At 50.2% G+C, this 16679-nt stretch overlaps 1 protein-coding gene across 11 annotated transcripts in view; it reads right to left on the reverse strand.

Annotated features, from left to right (window-relative positions):
• The window catches only part of ANKS1A (ankyrin repeat and sterile alpha motif domain containing 1A), a 106880-nt gene that overhangs the window by 35564 nt on the left and 54637 nt on the right, over positions 1 to 16679 (reverse strand). For 6 of the 11 annotated variants that reach the window (XM_064497984.1, XM_064497986.1, XM_026111956.2 and 3 more), the window contains 2 exons: positions 15991 to 16568; positions 3374 to 3424 (listed from right to left, as the gene is read on the reverse strand). In XM_064497984.1, the coding sequence (XP_064354054.1) occupies positions 3374 to 3424; positions 15991 to 16568 (629 nt within the window). The remainder of the gene's footprint in view (positions 1 to 3373; positions 3425 to 15990; positions 16569 to 16679) is intronic. The other 5 variants (XM_026111960.2, XM_026111957.2, XM_026111959.2 and 2 more) reach the window with 2 other exon arrangements.

Raw genomic sequence — 16679 nt, forward strand, 5'->3', positions numbered from 1 at the left:
ACCTGCCATGCGGCTGCTGAAGAGACCCAGGCAAGGATGTTAAGATACCCCTGGCCCGGAAAGGGTGTCCTTAGCACCTTGCCTGGAAAAGTTGTCTCGAGGATGGATGGCTCAGGAGGGCCGTGGAGAGGCCAGGACTCCGCAGAGCCTTCCTCTCCGCAGCTTCCCAGAGCCAGAAAACAAACAGCTCTGAGAAACCCACCCCCTGGAGCATGAAATGCGGGGGAAGAAAAGGAGCCCCAACTCCTTAGCTCGCCCCGTACAGACATGCAGCCCTCCTCCACCAGCAGCAAAGCCGAGAAATGCAGCTCCCCAACTCTTTCCCGGCATGCGCGGGGTGAGCTCGGCTCCAGCTCAGTCTGCGAGGCTTGGCTTTCGCTTATTTTGCTTTTTGTTTTTAAATCACATTCCCCAATCCCATGCAGGTAACTTCTGCTCCTTACCACTTCCACTGAGCGCAAAGATGCTTAGAAAGAGTTTGACAACAGATGCAGTTTGCAAAGGCAGCAACATCATGGGGGCAAATGCCTTAACTACCCAGGAGAGGGAGCTAAAGACAATTTCATCCCCTGATTTAAGCAATTCAAAGTTAACAGCTCAAGGCAAACCTCATGCAATTAGGAAAAAAAGGTCAAAACTATTGCCTAGATGGAGTCCTCGCAAGTCCACTGAAGAGCTGGATACAAGCGATTGTATTTGCCACTAATTTTCTTTTTTTTTAGATGAGCTGCAATTTTCATACAACCCAAGAGAAGTTTTACACTGGATTGTCATAAAGGTCAGTAAAAAGTTTTCAAAAACAATCATTGAGCAGAATTTGCAAATCGTGACCATCTAACACAATGCTGCAGAGGGAAAACTCACAGCGACAACCGCTAGGTTAATTTTGTTAAGCTGAAAGAGCTGATAAATCGCAGTTCAGAGTTTTCAATAATCTCGAGCATTAAACAATTAGAGCCCACTATTTCTCAAAGAGCAACAAGACACTCGAGGCGCTCAGGTCTGGTTGCTTACCCCAGCCTTCAATCTATAAACTGAGTAGAAAATGAAATCAAATAAGCCCCTGGGAGATTCCCGAATAGAAATTGCTGAAGAAAACATCCCGAGATGCTCAATGCAAAGCTGATGCGCACTGGCAATGGGAGGGGAGGAAAGGAAAAAGAAATTTTGAGCAACTATGTCTTTTTGGCCTCCTAAGAACAGGTTTGGGGAAGGAGCACACGCGTCCCTGGAGCTCATGCACCAGCCTCCGAGGGCAGCTGTCTGCCCCGAACCGCCCGGCCCGCGAGCGGGACCCCGGGAGCAACGGGTGCTCGGAACTGCGCTCTGCTATGGGATCTTTGGGTGGGAAACGGGTCCCACAAGGCTCCTGCTGAGCCGGGTGTCAGGAAAGCCCTCCCTGCTTGCAGGGAGCAGAAACGTGAAACCTCCCCAGGGAGGAGGCATTCGAGCAGTCTACGGACGAGACGCTAAGGGATGGGGCTCCTCTGCCTCTAGAAAACCATGAGGACAAGTGTTTGTACCGTGCTCGAAATACAGCTAGTGCTGGTTTACTGTGACATTTGAGGACCAGCCATAAAAATAGAAAAAAAAAAACAAACCCGAATTCAAACACGTAAGGGAAAACAGCAAAGTATGTTCTAAAATGAGATTTCAGCTAAAAGGAGGGTTTTGGAGACACTGAATACACAAGTGCTGCCACAGGCATGCTGTCCTGCAACACCTACAGCAGAGCTGCTTATTGCTCTTCTGCCCCTGAACACAACTTAACCCGAATTTTGCTCCCTGAGCCCGATGCCTGGCTCTGCACAGGGCTGTGGAGGTCCGTGACAGAGACAGACAAAAAAAAGCACAGACACGAGGGTTAACAACGTCCCTAACAAAGCAGCAGGTTAGTGATCAGATCCCTTATTTCACAGGAGGAGAAAAATGAGAAAGAACTGATACCATAACCTGGGGCACGAAAGCTTTTCTTTGCAAAGAACAAGTTCAGAGCTTGAATCAAAAACTACAAGCTAGCTGTACAAGGGATTTGGTGTTTTGCCCTCAAGTTTCAAAGGATGCACTAAAAATGATGAGGCCAGCAGGCAAAAATAGCCTGATTTCAAGTGGACAACGGCAGTCCTTAAACGACCAGCCCAAGATCACACGCGGACAGGGTGGCTGATCTTGCAGCGGCTCCGATCACCAGCCTTTACTTCAGATAAAAGTTAGAGCTAGTCCTCATGTTGCCTGATCTCGCTATTGAGGCTCGCTGCGGCTGAACAAGGAAGCCCCAGAAATACAGCTTTGAGAACTGGAAAGGGGAAAAAAATAAAAAAATAAAAATCTTTTTTCAGCTAACCTAAGGCTCTCGTGTAAATCGGCAACTCGGCAGTATTGACAACAGAAGTGCGGAGTCAGCTAAGCAGGAGCTGGCTAAGAGCGGGGAGAAAAGGGAAATTACAGCCTGCCCTGGGACGCCACGTTTCCCTCCCTCGGCTCGGGGTGCTCGCGACGGTCTCCTTCCTCCACGCACAGCCCTCGAGTCCCGTTTTCGGGACACCTCCCTTTTCACCGGAGTCGCGCTGGAGCCCGAAGGAAGCGCAAGCGATGCAGCAGCTCCCACTCGAGCCCGCAGGCACCGCGGGAGGAGCATTAACTGCTTCATGCTTCTCGGTGAAGGTTATCGGCTGGACCCCAGAGGCAGCACGAGCCCCGCGACGCACGCGTTTTGCCGGTCACCGTTCCAGCAATGCCTGCTTTGCCTCTCCGAAGCAGCCAACGCTCCTCCCCAGCCAAGCTGGGCGAACCCCGCCGCCCGTATGCATCGCCAGCGCGTAAGGACCATGCAACGCCGGAGGGATGGGGCAGCACAAACCTCGTCTCCAAATAAAACCGAGGGCTTGGGCGCTGCCTGCATTACTCACTTCCATAGGCAAGCGCCCAACCGGAGCCGCGGCAGCATTTCTGGGATGCCGCCGCAGAGCCCAGAGGGCTCGCTGCCGAGTCTGGGCCTTACGGTCAATGCAGGTTGTGTTCCAGAAGCTGAAGGCCATCAAGCTTAGAACATTTAGGTCAATTAACTCCATTACAAGATACAGTCTAAGCTGCAGCCACTCTGGAACCTACTGATCTTTATCTGACAGATGTTTACTGCAGCCCATCTGGAAGCCCGTGAAGTCCTTGTGCCTCACGTGATCATTTGGAGCAAGAACCGCTTGGGTCCAGCCAAGCGTTTCCTATAACCAGTCACCAAGAGAGGGGAAAAAACAGGAGGGGAGGGAGAGCAGAGGCAGAGAGGAGAAAAGCACGTTTGCTTAAGCAACCCCGGCTCCCTCGGCCGGTTTCCCAGCAGCAGAGGCAAAGCGCTTGGCGGACCGACGTCTCTTACGCTGTGCGAGGCCTGAGCTCCGGCGACACGAAGCGACGGCTGCCGGCGCTGCTGGGAAAGGCAGAGAGCACAGGAACATGTTGTCGAGGCAGATTCAAACCCCGCTGTTTGCAGTCCCTCTTGGGCGAGGGCCCCGGAGAGGCGCTCCGTGCCCCAAGACCCCCTTCCACCCTTAACCGCTTGCAGTTTTGCTCTTTCGCGACACTGGGATACGAAGGTGCAACCTGATTTAACGAAAACGGCAGCTCCGCGGCCGCACGTCTCCCCGGCACCAAGCCACGCCGGCCCTGGAGAGGCTGGTGCAGGATAAAGGGATTCTCCCCGCCTTTTCACTTCCTCCAAATGTAGATAAGTTCATCTTCCCCATTAACCAAACGTAGGATACGGACACTAAGGACCAAGCTGCAAGCACGTGCTGCTTAGCCCCAAACATCCACCTCTGAAAAAGCAAACCGGATCAACGCCCCTGCAGTCGAAACACAACAGCAAAGGCTGGCAAAGGCGTCTTCAGTACTAAAACTGCCACAAATTTTCTTCAAAAAAGCAGAGTTGCTCTGCGTTGTATAAAACGGTAATGAAATAATTGCACAGCACTGATTACCTTTCACGACCCATCTGTTGCTAAACACTGGATCAGCCCAGAGACAGTCAAGGTTATACCGTAGTCAAAACTGCATCGCTATCTAACGCGGAGGAAGTCCCGCTTCCCCGACCCCTTCGTACCCTCGCTAAGAAAAAATACATCCTCCCAGAGTCACAGGCCAACCTAAACATGGGTTTATTGTGGATCATCTCGATTTAACTGTTAAGAAGTTGCAAAAATACAGATTTAGGGGGCAAGGGGGAAGGAGAGGGGAGATAAATCTTAAGAGAATGAACTCTAAAGCATCCTGCTCCTCTACAACCAGTCCTCAACTGCACTGCAAAGCACTCCGACGGGACTGGGGAAGCAGATTATCTTGAAAATAGCATATGCTACAGTTTTTTAGGCTGTTCTTTCCCAGTAGTTAATTATTAAAATACAAAAATACTGTGTTTAAATATAGCGCTGCAGCTCAGATGTAGTCGCAGCCTGAACACTCAGTTCCGATTTGTTTTGGGGCTTAACCTGTTCTTTTCCACTGAAGCACCGCACATCTGCCTCCAAACAGGTTGTGGGGTTTTTAGGGCTTTTTCCCCCCTTATATCAGCAGAAATAACCCCCCCCCCCCCAAAACCTTTTATATCCTAAATGCAGCCATACCAGCTATTCATAACCTAGCAGGGTAGCCAGCTCCACACTGTCCGAGGGCTTCTGGCCAGTCAAGCCTGGAGAGGAGCCCCAGCGGGAACAGGGACAAACTCCCAAAACCAAAAGATTTTGGGAAAAACTGAGGGAAGGCTGCAAGAACGGGAGAGAGCCCTTCAGCGACCCTCAAAGCAAGGGCTGTGGTGGGAAGGAGCCGTAGAGCGGCTACCAAGACTGAAGCACACTGATTTAATTCTGCACTTGCCTAGTTTTGCTGCAAAAAATGAGAACACCCCAAAAAAGGAGCTGGGTGCGGCTGAGGAGTCATCCCGGGGCCGGGGAAGCGGTCAGCCCTTCCACGCAGGCAGGCAGGCAGCCACACAAACATAGCAACTGGCAATTTATCTCCAAAACAGAACTTTATCTTAAAACAAACTATCCAGAGCAACTGAGTCCTGATTAATGGAGAGAAAGGTATTTGTTTGGAGAAGCCCAGTAAAAGCCAAGGCAGCAGAGGACACGCTGGATGCTGAAGCTTTTTCTCCTTGCAACACAGAGGACGTTTCGACTCCTGCAAAGTAATTCCCTGCTCCCGAGCGCTCACGGCAGAAGCATCTAACGTCTTCCTACGTGAGCAGGATGCAAAAGCGAAGCTTGAAACGCTGCCTCGCTTCCGACACCCTCCTCCGGCACCCCGCGGGCGGTCTCGGAGACCGACGGGCCCCCGCGAAGGCAGCGGTGCCAAACGCGCGGCGGCAGCAGCCTTTGGGGATCCTTCTCCCGGGAGGGCGGACGTGAAGCCCGGCACGCACGGCCCCGCGGGGCACCGCTGCCGGCCATTTCCCCTTCCCTGCCCTGACGGACGCGAAGCCGCGGTGCCTGTTTTAACAGTCGCTCCGATTTTCTCCTCCCTACAGCCAACACTGAAGTTGGGAGCCAGCGAGTCCACTGAGAGATGCGGAAGATTATTAACAAGTCCTGGGGTCTTTTATCGCCAGAAGAAAAGGCGGCTTCGTGCAGAACGAGCTGTCAGCTCACTGACTCATTTGCATGCAGGGAGAGGAGGCTTCATTGAGAAAGCGCAGAGCTGAGCGGAGCTCCACTAATGTCACGTTAACCCTGCACCGGGGGCACTTTTGGCTCTTGCAGCTTCCTCACAGGGGCTAAGTGAAACCTAACTTATGGCTAAAAAACCCTTAGATTTACCATCAACACACTCACAGCAGTTTTGTGCTCAGTCTCTGCATGCAGCATCAGTAATTCCCAAGGACACATCAAGGTTCTCCTGGGAGGTGGGGGAAAAAAGTATATATGTGCTTGCCTGCATCTGGATGGCCAGTGATTGCTGGAAGCTACAGCTATCCTACCCAAAATGGTTCACAAGCAGAGTTTCACCCCTCCCTCCAACCCCAGGGAGAACGAGAGGTGGCCAAAGCATCCAGCTGCTCTGGACGATGATCTGCATCGCTGGTCGGCAACGCTTCGGGCTTCACACCCCTCCTCGCTGCACTCGCAACCAAAGCAGAGCTCTGCACGCAGCCTCCGAGCCCCACCAAACTGCTCTCTTTAAAGTAAACATATGTTTAAGTCAAAATCAGGAAGGCCAAGCGGCAGGGCAGGTTTGCATACGTCAGCGAGGAGAGCACCGAGAGCTCTCGGTGACAGCGTGGGAGGTCCACGCCGGTGCCCCCTGCGCTCGTCTTCCCTCCTGATTTCCGACACCAGGCGCCGTCACCCACCTCGTTCTCAGCTCTGCACATGGCAAGGGAAACCCTTAAAATCATCACCCTGGAGGCCCAGTCGCAAGGGAGTCAACTCGCAGCTCGCCCGCACAAGCATCGAAGAACTAGGAACACGGAGCAGTAACGTGGCTCAGACAAATTCTGTAATTAAATAAAAACGCGCAGAAACAAGCGGCCCACTATCTGCCACGTGTGTGGTATTAGTGCGTTATAATGACACCCTGCAGCAGAAGCATAATTAAGAATATATCAGGTTTCCCACTATAAATCCTTATTATTAAGGGGTTCGTAACCTATTGTACAAACCTGCCTAGGGCTAAAACCCATCAGACAAAATAGCAGTTCCAGCAGCATATTTTATTCTTGAAAGCTACTTGCAAAGTCGGGTTGAAAAGGTTATCAGCATTTCAAATTTCTGCAATTCCAGGCAAGTGACAAGGGTTAAGACTTCATTATTTCTAAGCTTCTGCCACTGAGCGATGGGGCAGATTGTTTAAATTAAAGAAAAAAAAGACAAGCTGCTTCTACAGTTTAAAAACCCATCTGAGTACAAAACCCACACCACCAATTACAAAGCGATAAGTCTCATTACAGCTTAATGGGGTAGCTGTAAAAAGCAGGGGAGAAAAATAAGAGTGCATGAGGTCAACGGACAGCGAAGAAGTGATGCTGGGAAGCACAGACCGCCTCTGATGCTCTGGCATCGCTACTGAGCGGAAGCAACAAACCTCAAATACAACGAAGTTAAGACCAAACAGGAGCCACGTGGTTGCCAAAATAGGTGATTCCCTTCTGCACGCACACAGCCTACCTCTCCACGCGCCGAAAACCCAGCTGAAAGTTTCGGGCCCTTACGAGGTGACTGGAGTTGAACATGGGACTGTGCCAGTCATTCCCAGTTGTTTAATGGATTTTCCAGGAAACAAGCAACTTGGGGGTTGCTGGGAGGAAGAGAAAGCAGAGCTGTTTAATCAGGTTTTAGGATTTTTTTTTTTTTAATTGCTGACCACGGGAATCACCTGTCAGGAGATGCCGTAGAAGACAGGAGAGGTCAATACAGAGCAAGTGATTCAAGCAGCAGCTGCACGAGGTGCTAACTGCCAGCGCCCTGCGCAGGAGGGCCAGCCTGCACGCTTACAACTCGCTTTTTAGAGCATCTCAAAATCAATACCCACTCAATTTACGCCACAAGCACCACAAGTCCCGTAAATGGCAAGAACGCCTCTCAGCTGATGCTTTTCTATTCTCCAGGCTCCTCAACGCAGTAGTAATTGCATTGGCTCAACAGCTCCTGCTTCTCACTTCACATTTGGGAAACGCAACGTGAAAAGATACCCGAGAGAACCTTCCTCAGCAGCTGCACTGAACTGAAGTCCACCACCTTCAGCGTATTCACGTTTATTAATTGCATTTCTAAGCGCTGGATACATTACTTCTGCAGCACGCAGCTCAGCAAAGCGAGGCAGGACGAGGTGCCCAGGTCGTTCTGCAGATTCACAATAACTGAAGCTTGAAGCGACAACAGCACCGACAACAATAGCGGGGCCAAATCCAAGAGAAGGAAACGCGGCTTTTCCAAGAGCCGATGCAAAGCAGGCTCGATATACCGCTGGGACTGGGGCACCCGGCGAGCCAAACAGATCCTGCATGGAGACACGCACCTGGGAGGTGATGGAGGAGGTGCTGCTCCCAGCAAGCATGATGTCCTCTCTGCTACCCACCAGACTTCTCCTGCTAGAGCAAAACGCAAGAGATCTAAGACTTTTCTCCCCAGAAACACCCTTGGTTTATGGAGTTGCTCAGTGATGTTTTGCCCCTGAACGCGGCAGCGAGGTGGGTCAGACCCCAGCGGGGTACCTCCTCCCAGCTGGACCCCAGCACCCACCGGGACGTCCAAGAGGGGTGGAGTTGCAATATTAACGCGGTGTGTTCAGGGCAGAAGGACCCGGGACAATAGCTGCTGGCTCCTGCGTGCAACGCTCTGCAAATGCAGTCCTAGGAAATCTGGGCCTGGGCTATGAATCTCATTTCTAGAGTGGCGACAGCACATAAACCACTCTTCTGGCTTAGTTTATGCTGCTTCGGCTTATGCTCTCGACATCACCACCCCTCGGAGCAGAAGCCTCATATTTCATTGCTCAGTTTATTCTGCATGTACAGAAGACGGCAGCCTGCGCTGTGAGCTCAGCATAAATACCGAAGGCCTGAAAATCCAGTGCTCTTTTTATTAACCCCAGAGCAAGTTACAAAACCAAGTCAGTTGTCTGAGACACCTCAAAACCTAACAAACCTAACAGCTCACACACCCTATCCTCCTCCAGCAGCACGTGTCTTTCACGCACAACGTGCGGACTCAGTAATTTCATTAACTACTTTTTGCAACACATTCTGCTAGATAGCGTGATATCTTCTGCGGGATTGAGATGCTCACATTTTCTGGCTTAATATGTTCTCCAAGAAACTCGTTTGGATCTGGGGCCTGCTCCTGGGTCCCAGCCCAGCAATACTCAACACTAACGTGACTCGAAAGAGGACCAAACAAAACTGCACCTGCTCAAAACACCGAAATGGCTGGACACTGGTTATTTTAAACTTGCAATAAAAAAGGGGGAAAAAAATCCTAAGAACAAAGCAATTTACAGTTTCCACCTGCATTTTGATACTCTCTCATCTAAAACCACTTAAAGCCAAAAATGATTTACGAGGTTCTCGGAGCAAAGGCTGTCTCCAGCCTGCAACATGGCACAGCTACACCTGCTTTGGAGTCTTTGGATACAGCTACAAAAATGCTATTTTTATATATATATATTTTTATATGTATATTTATATATATATATTTTTAACTTCTGAAGTGTTTTAAGATGCCAAGAAAGAAGAGAACATAATGAAAGACTGAATTTAGTAAGGACACTGAAGCTGGACATTTCCGTTCTTGAAAAAAATCCTGCGGACAGTAATGATCACGAGATGGTTACATAACTAAAGTGACTGTCAGAGCCCAAATAATTAACATCAGTGAACTGAAAGCAATACTGCAGCAATACGGCATTAATATATGGTTATAAAGTTAAAAGAAATGCAGAGCAATAGTGGACTGAAATTGTTATTCTAGTGCACAGCATGCACACACACTAATTTAGATACAGATTTGGCCTGTAATTGGTGACCTATAAATAAGATGAGAAAGGTTGTGCATTTAGATCTGTATTTAGGGCAAGATCACAAATCTTTCTGAACGCATGGATGGAAGAGCTCTTCCATGTAGACGGTAGCTGATAAGCTGCAATGTCTCCTTGTATTTTAAAAGCTGCCCTAGGGGAGGTACCCCAGATACCGGTCTGGTTCCAGATGAATTGATACGATCCAAAGAACTGGCAAACAGAGGTTCCTGTTATGCCTAAACCTTGCTGCTATACACGGGAATAAGGTATATTTATTTGCCTCTCAGACCAGAACTCCAATAGTTTTTACCTACGGAACAAGCTGTCTTCATCTGGCTGGGACTGCTTAGTTCATTATCGGTACACAATTAATAGACCGGCCGTTTGCACTAGATACGTAGCAAACCTGTATCGTGGAAATGAAATACGGAAAAACCTCCACACCAAAAGAAAAGTTAATCAGGCTGGAGGAAATCTTGCCATTGGAGGCAAAGGGAAAAGAAAAAGATTCGACATTGAGAATGATGCAAGAATTCCTGACCTTAGTACAGGAAAAGCAAAAGGAAATCTTGTGATCTGCAGATAATGGAGTAATCAGCCCAATAATGAAGTGAATTAAGATCCTGAAGGACACGCTTGTTTAGAATAGCGGAAAGCGGAATAAAGATACCAACCACATTTACTTTTTTTCCCCTAAACAAAAAACTAGAAAACATTTCAACTTTTCAAACAGGCAAAGGGAAAGCTGGAATCAATCCTTAGAAATTCAGGCCAGCTCAAAGCAAGCACAAAGCATGCCGAGGATATCCTGGTTTGAAAACAGACTCTGCCTGGTTGCACTGTTCAGACAGGGCAAATCGAGCATTTGGGTTTAAACATCAGAATCGAGAGAAACTGCAGTTTTTAGGTGGCCTGGGCTGCTGGCAAGGAAGAAGGGAGTCCTGCGACCTGCAGGAAAAGCAGGTTTACGGACACGGCGGCAGCAGAGGCGGCGAGACACGAGAGCAGGACGGCACGCCAGCAGGCACCTCGGCCCGAGCCACGGACGGGACTTGAAGCTTTTGTGCTCTAGGTGTATTAATATGGAGAGGCTGAACACATCATCCGCTCAGCTGAATTTTTCACTTGCAGCACTAGTATTTTAATCTATGGCTTGGGCCATACGGGAGCGCCTACCCGGCAGGTAAGCTGCATGAGCCTGTCAGGACAAAACAAAACAAAACACTGAGCTTCACAAGAAGCAATTTCACTAAGCACAAAAATAGCAGTTCTCTCCCTGAATAGCAAGGGAAATATTTGCATTTTCTTTCGACACCGGCTTGCCGCTCAGAATTTCAACTTCTGGGTGTTGCTTCATGGAAGCGGCAGCTTTTGCAGGAGGAGCTTTCACAGAAGCTTCACATTTCAATGCAAATGTTCTTAATCCTCAGCTGTAAGAGTGTAATTAAGGCACTAATTCCACGAGGTGCTTAAGCACCCGAGCAGTCCTGACAAGGTTAATGGAGCTCAAGAATTTAAAGCTACCCCACTAGACACGACAGCCTCTGACAACTTGGTCTCCAGCTCTTCAGAGTCTTTGGTGGTGGACACTACAGATGTGCAGTTTATTCCTTGCATTGATCCTTCTGTGATATTAAGGCCCCAAAATGGGTCAACAGCCTGTGCAATAACACATCCCTAGATACTGCAAACGGGAGAGATCTCCTGAGTCAGTAGTGAAAGACAGAGCTGCGTTACGGCTTTTTTACAGGAGAGGCAAGATGATGGTTGTCCAGTGCCATAATTAGATACAAAATATTCATTAATTCATCAGCTAACTAATTCATTCAGGGAAAAAAAATGCATCAAAGTGATAGCTTGTGCATTTCCTTTTTCTAAGGAAACCTAAAATAAAATGCATGTTTTATTCAGTTCTCAAAGTTTCTTTTGAAGGAGGTTTAATCTCCTTCTAAAGGAGCTGAAGGAGGAACACAAAGCAGCCACCTCATTCCACGATACCGATGCGGGAACCTCGTAGCACAGAATTCATTACAAATTCAGCACTGGAGCCACTTACTGGAGAGCAGACAGCTGAAAGTGGAGGATTAAGCAATGTCAGAAGCTGGGTCTGAGGCTAATTCTCAGTAGCGTAGCTCTTTTTTTGCCCCCAAACATGTAACAGATCATTTTTCTCACCAACACCTACAGCCTAGAAGAGTGGCCAACTCAAACATCGCCATTGCTGCGCCTCGACACCAGACATTTCTGCTCAAAGCGTGGAAGCAGATAAGGGCTGGGGACATCAAATTCACAGCTGCACTGCTTGGATCCTACAGATATCAAGAACGTAGCGGCACAGTGACCCTCCGAACCATCACAAGCCGCTTAGGCCCAGCACGGGATAACTCAATATTCCCGCACGGCCAAGCCTGCGCTTTGTCAAGGGCCTGGGTTCTTTCACATAAGGGAACAGCCCTCCCAGCAAGGGCTGCATAAGGCACCCAGCCTTCCCACTAAAAACAGGTTTTACTAAAAAAGAAAGAAGACAATATATATATGTATTTAGGGAAAAAGGAACTTGGCTCGCAGCATTCCAGATGCTAAGTGACATTGACCTCAAAACCATTTGAGGCAAAGCTTGACGCAAACCTGTAAGATTTCCATGAATTTGGTTATTTTCTACTCATCCAGACAGGCTGCCACGTGCTCTGCGTCAACCTAGGAGCAGAGGCCGGGTGCTTTATCTCAGGCTCGAGAGCGTGCACGGTGGTGCCGGCAGCCGGACCAGCCTCAGCACGGAGTACAAAGCCGAGGGGACACCACGGAGCTGATTGCAGCAGCGTGCAGGAAACCTTCCCACTGCAAAATGCACTAAACTCCTGACGCCGAGCCAGGACAGATGCCGACATTTTGGTGTTGTGCCTAAGCAAAACATCTTTGCTTTTTCCACCGAGAAACTCTACAAACAAACAGATCCCCTTTTATCTGGTATTTACATTTAGCAGCTTTCACTCTACCACCTCGCTCCTTCCTGGGAGAACGGTTGCATCGAGAGCTTTCAAAGAGCTGTATTTTTATTTTACGAATCTGACAGCATCTCAGAGGCAGAAAGTGTTTGTCACTGTCCTATTTTTTTTTTTCCTCTCGCCACTGCAGTTCCTACAGGAATATTTTACAACGTCTGCTCAAGACCAGTGACCCCCCTTTCCAGCGCTTCCCTCGGGAGACCACATCCCAGACTAATTACTCGCACTGTCAGGAAGTTTCTTCCCCAATGGACTGGCAGCAGTTTGGTAAATGACTGTGATGAAATCCGACTTCATCTTGGTCGGTCTCTCAGCACGGACAAGTAGATTTATCAAATGGATAAAAAGGACCCAAGGAAAAAAAAAAAGAAAGAAAAAGGCATCATACATCATAAGCTGGGGGTAGGGGATAAGGAATCGCTCCAAAAGCTAAACCTCTCCAGGAGCGAGTCAGAGTGGGATCAGAATAAAGTGAAGATGTTGCATGTGCCCTTGGCTTTTGGGAAGCAGTTAACTATATTATGTGCATGTTGCCTTTCATGCACAAAGACTTGCAAGAGTTTATAACCAGGAGAGAGAAATCAGCTCAGCCCCTCCTGGACCCGAAGGTTAGCAGTTGGGAGGGCTCACAGGAGCAAAGAGCCAAGGAACGGCCGGACCGGCTTTTGCACCGCTTGCTTTGCCGCTGCCCCGCGGCACGGCGCAACCTCGGAGCAGGGAGCCACGCTGCACCATGGCTGGGAAGTGGGACGAGCTTTGCCAAGTGAATCATTCCTTTCTCATCCCACCCTTTTGGCAGAGCTGGCAGCACCTTCCACTTGCAGCAAGGGGCATCCGCGGCGCTCGGCTGGGAAAGGGCGGCGAGCCTCCGCTTCCAAGCTGCGGGTCTTCCTGCTCGCTTCGGTCGGCTCCGGCGGCCCCGAGCGACGCTAGCTTGGCCTCTGCCACGGCTCCCATCTGCCTGCTGACATAAACGGCTCCCTCCCCGAGCCCCCGGCTCCCCGCAGGCACACCTACTGCTGGCAAGGGCAGCGGGCAAAATCCTCCGCTCGTCTGCTGCAGCTGCGTTGCAGAGCCGCACACAGGGACCAGCCGCCGCCTCAGTCGCCTGCATAAATACTATTAGAATCAACAGAATAATGCACATAAATCTGCCATTGTTTCCCCGTAACACAGAGGAAGAGCCAAACCCTTGCTAACAGGGGTGGTTCAGCAGGTTTTATATGAGCCTGATAAATTTGGAGGCTGCACACTGCATTTAATTCAGAGCAGCTGCATTATCCCATTCAGGGAACTAATTAAACCTCCAAGAACAGCGCTACGTTTACGCTTAAATCTCATTGTTGCCATTACGGCCAGGCAGATCAGCCCTTTTCTGCACATACAAATCACAGGAAAAAAAAATGCCCCTGCAGGTGCATCTTTACCATTTCTTACCAGCAATCACAGGAGTCTGCTTTATGATATTTTATCATACAAATTGGCCTGACCATATAACTCGTAGCGACTCCCTTTTATACCACTTCTATGGAAAACTGCTCTGCCCCGGGAACTGGGCCCCTCCTGCCAATGTAGAGCGTGCAATGGCTGCGAACGCACCAGGAGGCAGAATGAGACCCCAAATACCGCTACACAGAGGCTTTGGAAATTAAAAGGCAAATCAAGCTAAAGCCGTGAGTCATCAACTGGTAGCTTGTTCCCTTTATGTCTAACTTCATACGGTGCTTTTCAACAGGAGGCAAAACATGCTGCGCGAAAAAGGCTGTCGCCATCTGACAGATGGGGAAACTGAGGCAGAGAGGAGACTCGCTTGCCCAAAATCATCCGAGCTGGCCAGCAACGGCCAGGGACCCCAAGCCAAATCGTGCTCTAGCCACAGGAGGCTCCTGACAGATTAAAAACAACTCCACGAGATGTTTAAATTACACCAGCAACTGAGGAGACAAAACCATCAGGTTTGATAGTCCCTTTTTCAAGCTGGACCTGCTTGAGCGTAGACAGATGTGTGTATTTCACATTTGTTCTCCGATTTCCTCACCTTAACACAGCATGCAGGAAAAGCCGATGTTCCTCTTGCGGCTTGTTAGGGCAGCACTGGGGGGAAATGATGCTTTTTGTTTACAAGCAGGGAAGCGGCTCTGCGGGGTCGTTCCTCCGAGCGGAGGAAGCACGGACATGCCACGACCTGACCTCTGCTACTAGTAATGTCACACAGCGCTGTAAAGCCAAGAGCTCCTTCCTTTTCCACATTTGCCGTAAACATTTTGGTTTGGAAAGCACAGCAAAAATTAACTGGCCCTTTGAAACAAGCCCTCTCTGCTGCACAATCTTTCCCCAGCAGTTGTGGCATAACTGAGCCAGGTTATTAGCAGCGAAGCCTGAACCTGCATTTGGCACCCTGGAAGCACCCAGGGAGCAAGAGGGAGGGTCTGAACTGCGGGATGAGCTCTGCCTGCGTGCTCACACCGTGGAGGGATTCCCACTGCCCTTGTAGCCCTCTCTGAATACCTCCACCTTCCCCGAGGGAAGATTTATTGCCTCTGAGCCCGGATCGGAGGCAGCTGAGCCTGGGGCAGGTGAGCAGAGGGACCAGGCGTCCCGCGAGGCAGGGATCGCCCCGAGTTTGCAAGCCTGGCACACGCAACCTTCACGAACCCGGCGCCCCGCCGGGGTCTTCGCTTCCTCTCGGCGTGCAAAGAGTGCTTCGTCCGCGCTTATCTCCCGGGCAGCGCCGCGGCTCTACCAGCGGGGAATCATCCCCCAAGAATGCTGCAGCAGCGCTGCGGTGCCGGGTTTCAGAGGGACGCCTAATCTCGCCCGAGTGCTTCGCTGGGGCCAACTTTCTGAGCACGAAATATTTAACTATCCACAAGCCTCCCTGTGCTATAACAAACGGACTTCTAACAAGCCTCAGGTACAAATATGCAAAGAGAGAAACAGGAACTATTAAATACACAAAACAAAGTCTAATTGCTCTGTTCTTCCCATCCCCATGGACCCAGGACTTTGCTTCCACCCCAGCAGCAGGGACCCAGAAACGAAAACCTCCTTTCGCGATGCTGGGATGGTCTGCAGGGAAAGAACTGGGAAGAGGAGGTCAACACGGAGACACGACGAGCACTGTTATCAAGTCACCCCAATTTTGGGGATGTAAAGCTGCTCTTTGGCTTGTCTTCAAGAAATCAAGCCCTGTGTCTGAGTGGTTTGAAAAAATAAACAAACAAAAATCTTTGAGAAGTCCCTCACTTCTTGCAGCTGTGCTTTTCCCCCACTCCAAATAAACCTCTCTTTTGTCATTTAACACCTTAAAAACTTCTTATACCTCTTAAATACCTCAGCATTTGGCTATTCAAGAGATGTGAGTTAATAAAAGTTTACGAAAACCTCCTAGGACCCCCTCCGAAGGCCAGCTTGCTACAGGGAGCTCCTGCTGCTCCGATTCCTTCCTGGCACTAAAGCTCTTAAGCAAGGTCAGCCTTACCTCGTCCCACTCCGAAGCGAAGGACGGCGACTTCTCCAGTCTCTTCTTCCCAGTGCTGCAGTTCGAGAGCGATTCGCTCCGGCTCCCCATGGCATCGTCCTCCGTCGGAGAGCAGGTCAGAAGATCCGAGTCCGATTTGGACAAGCTGCGGCTGAGTTTGAGCTCGGCTTTGGGCTTGCTCCCCGGGTGGGCTCGGCCCACAGCGCCGCCTCTGTCCCCCTCGTCCTCGGCACCGCCGGGGTGCTGAAGCACGCGGGGTGTGACTAGAGTTTCGGGATCCGCCCGGTTGGCGTGCGCGTGCTGGACGGTCGCGTAGACCACGTGCGGGTTGCGCTCGGGAGAGCTGGTCCGTACCGACGCGGGGGCAGGCGAGTCGGCATCCTCCAGCTGCATAGCAGGCGGGTGGCTCGTACCTTCGGCGCCTCCTTTCTCCGCGGAAGGGACGAGCCTGAAAGGGTCCTCACTTATTTCACAGATGGGGGAAGAACCGTGAAGCAACCCAGAAAACTGCTCGGGAACCTGGATGTCCTGGCCGTCTGCAGAGTCTTGGCTGCGGCTGCCACTGCTCCTCCTGTGGTCTTCGAGGGGAGGAAAACAGGAAAAAATTAAAAACATGGAAGAAGCAGCAAAATTCCAGCTCTCCCCCTGCCCTCCCTCAGCGAGGGAGGGAGAGATAAAGCGAGAACAGT

The sequence above is a fragment of the Dromaius novaehollandiae genome, chromosome 27 (assembly GCF_036370855.1).
Source record: "Dromaius novaehollandiae isolate bDroNov1 chromosome 27, bDroNov1.hap1, whole genome shotgun sequence".
Classification (NCBI taxonomy): Eukaryota; Metazoa; Chordata; class Aves; order Casuariiformes; family Dromaiidae; genus Dromaius; species Dromaius novaehollandiae.